The 3060-nt window shown below is 39.2% G+C and overlaps 1 protein-coding gene across 1 annotated transcript; it reads right to left on the reverse strand.

Moving 5' to 3' along the window:
• Positions 1-1270: 1270 nt before the first annotated feature.
• On the reverse strand, positions 1271-2545 carry LOC109219244. The gene has a single exon (XM_019383691.1). The coding sequence runs from the start codon at positions 2543-2545 to the stop codon at positions 1271-1273; it is 1275 nt and encodes a 424-aa protein (XP_019239236.1).
• Positions 2546-3060: the final 515 nt, after the last annotated feature.

Below are 3060 nucleotides of genomic sequence, written 5' to 3' on the forward strand. Positions count from 1 at the left end.
CACATCCTCCTTATTGAATGTTTGCATAAGCTATAGTTGTTGGCTTCTGTTCTGGATAGGCCCTTGCTGAAGGACTCTTGGGTGTACTGCTGGTAAGCTTTCAGTATCTGATCCCAAAAGCTCCTTGTAAAAGTCTATTATCTCCATTTGAATTTCCTTAGGGCTGTTTGTCACTTCTCCATTCTTTGTTTTAATCATTCTGATTTGGTTGTGAGTTCTTCTTCTTTTCATACTTGCAAAGAAGAAGGCAGTATTTGAATCCCCCGATCTGATGTTCTGAACTCTTGACTTCTGCTTAAATATGCTCTCTTCAACAAGATTCCACTTCTCAAGTTGCATTTTGAGATCCTTTTCCTTGTCAAACTTCTCTGAATTCACACTATCACCTCTCATATTACTTTGTAATTCTTCCAGTTCAGTTCTGACCTTGTGTAGCATCTCACTGGTCTTTGTTCTTGCATTCAGCTTCTTCATTTCTTTTCTAATTGTCTTCAAATTCTGCCATACTCCATTCATCTTTCCCTTCGTCCTTGCCCAATTGTCATGTACTGTTCTTTCAAAGTCTGGATGGTCAGCTAAGTAATTGAAGAACTTGAAAGGTTTTCTCCCACTATCAGCAGGTATCTCTACCTCAAGCCTCAAAGGCGAGTGATCTGAAAAATGAGGATCCAGTATTTGAACCTGTAAAGGGGGCATAGTAATCATCCAATCAGCGTTAACAATTGCTCGATCAATTCTACTATACACATGGTTATTGGTCCATGTATATGTCCTTCCGACCGTTGGCAATTCATTCATCTTGCATTCTTCCATGAGCTCTTTAAAGTCCTTAGTTTCATGTGCTTGGACTTCACTTCCATACCTTCTATCCTCATCATCAATTATGGAATTGAAATCTCCCATGATCAGCCATGGGCTTGTTATTTGCGCATTCAAATTCCTTAGCTTAATCCACATCTCCCTTCTAGTGTGTATTGCGTGTAACCCATACACAGCTGAAAATTGAAACTCTTTTGTCTTTGTTTTCACTAGTCCATGGATCACTTGGCCTGATGTATCCATGACAGTGAACTGAATCTCCTCCGGATTCCACACTATCCATATTCTATTTCTTGGCCCATGTCCTACATTAGTGTACCATTTCCAGTTTGGTACAATTTTATTCATAATACTATCCACTTTATTATCTTCTATTCTAGTTTCACTAACTGCAATTAAGCTAACTTTATATTTCTTTAATATCTCCTTCATCTCCTTGTGCTTAAACACCTTATTGAAACCCCTCACATTCCAGGTAACTATTAGCATATTTGAGGATGATGGTCATTCCCGTTTCCCCTGTCTCTCCACATGTCCCTGGACTAGTCTGAATATGTTGCTTTGAGCTTTGTCCCCCAGGTTTTCCTCCTTCAACTAGCATCTTGAAACCATTCAACACTGTTATATGGCTACCATTCTGAGGAATGTGTGGATTTTTTGCTGCTGATCGTCCCCTCACTTCTCTCCAATCTCCATCATCATCATCAACTCCTTGCTGTATCATTTCCTGCTGAATTGCTTTTTCTGTTTCATTGATCTGCAAACTCTTGTTATTGTCTATGTTTCCAACAATCTTCCATTCTGTTTTCTGTTGATGCTGTTTCATCCTCTGTTGTGGCCCTGGCTTATTCTCATTCTGGTTTTGCTTTTCTGTTTGACATTTGTGTCCTATTTGTAAGCATTTAGGACAAGATATCAACTTCCAATCATACCATAATGCTTGTTCAAACATCCTTCCTTGCGGATCCTTCACCTTAACACTGTTTGGCAATTCTCTTGTAACATCTATTTCCACAAGTATCCTAGCATAGGAAATTCTGGTTGAATTAGTAGTACAATTATCTGCATACAAAGGTAGACCCAGCCCACTTCCAATTTTGCTCAAAGCTATAGGACTCCAACAGCTTAATGGAAGGTTTGGTAGTTTCACCCAAATTGGAATAGTTTTCAATTCTTCCTCATCAAAATTAAAATCACTGGTCCAAGGCTTCAAATTTATCGGCCTATTGTTCATCATATGAGGACCTACACATAGCAATTGACTCTTGTCTTCCTCAGAACTGAAATTTATCACAAAGTATCCTGCATTGTGATAATATATTTTTGGTTTAGTCTCAAAGTTCCCTTGAGCTGCAACATACCTTTCCATTGCTGCAATTGTAGGTGTGCCTCCAACCATATACCCAATTAACGCAAACTTCCATTTCTCATTCTCAGTTTTCACATCTGTCTGTGTTAATTCTGCAACCTTCTCCCCATTTATTATTGTTGGTGGAACAAATCGAAGCTCCATTCCCTTAGTAGCCAATTTATTTCCCTCTACCATATTTGCCCATGTTCTTCCTCCATTTTCCTTATGCTCCAGTTGTAGCCTTCGTTGCGTGTTTCCTTTTCCAGCTGCCATCTCCAGAGGCCGTTCTGTTTTGTCTCCTCCCTCTCCACTAGATTGATTCCCAATTAAGATAGTATTTGGTCCCATAGTAGTCGGCGTGTTCTCATTATTCATTGGCGTCTTAGTCCCTTCTACTCTTACTGGTAACACTGGCCATATTTCTGAAGCTGGTTTCTCCTGCTCTTTTCTTTTTGTCTATGCCCTCTGTGTTTTTTGTGCTCCTTTATTACTGCTTCCTGCTTTCTTGGCTCCACTTGCTCCAATTGGAGTGGTGGCTTTGATTTTCTTCGCTTCCATTAATACCGGTGGTGCTGTGAGAATTTCCCCTTGTTGATTAGGGGTAATATTGATTCCCACTGTAACACTTCTTCCCTTAGCAATCTTAATTTCATCTTTCTGAACGTTTTAGCATTTTTTGCTGGCCGTCCCCTCCCCATATTTCCGGTGGGCGTACGTTAGCTTTCACGCTAATCGTGCGCCGAGAGAAACTGCTAGAGAGAGAAACTTTTTTTCTATAGTTGTGTCTCTTTATATATATATATATATATATATATATATATATATATATATATATATATATATATATATACCTATATGTTCGATTGGAGACATCGAGGCATCTTGCAGCT

The sequence above is a fragment of the Nicotiana attenuata genome, unplaced genomic scaffold (assembly GCF_001879085.1).
Source record: "Nicotiana attenuata strain UT unplaced genomic scaffold, NIATTr2, whole genome shotgun sequence".
Lineage (NCBI taxonomy): Eukaryota > Viridiplantae > Streptophyta > Magnoliopsida > Solanales > Solanaceae > Nicotiana > Nicotiana attenuata.

Excerpts from the sequence above, each read along its gene's own strand:
- LOC109219244 (XM_019383691.1), bottom strand. The coding sequence starts at position 2,545 with ATGAATAATGAGAACACGCCGACTACTATGGGACCAAATACTATCTTA.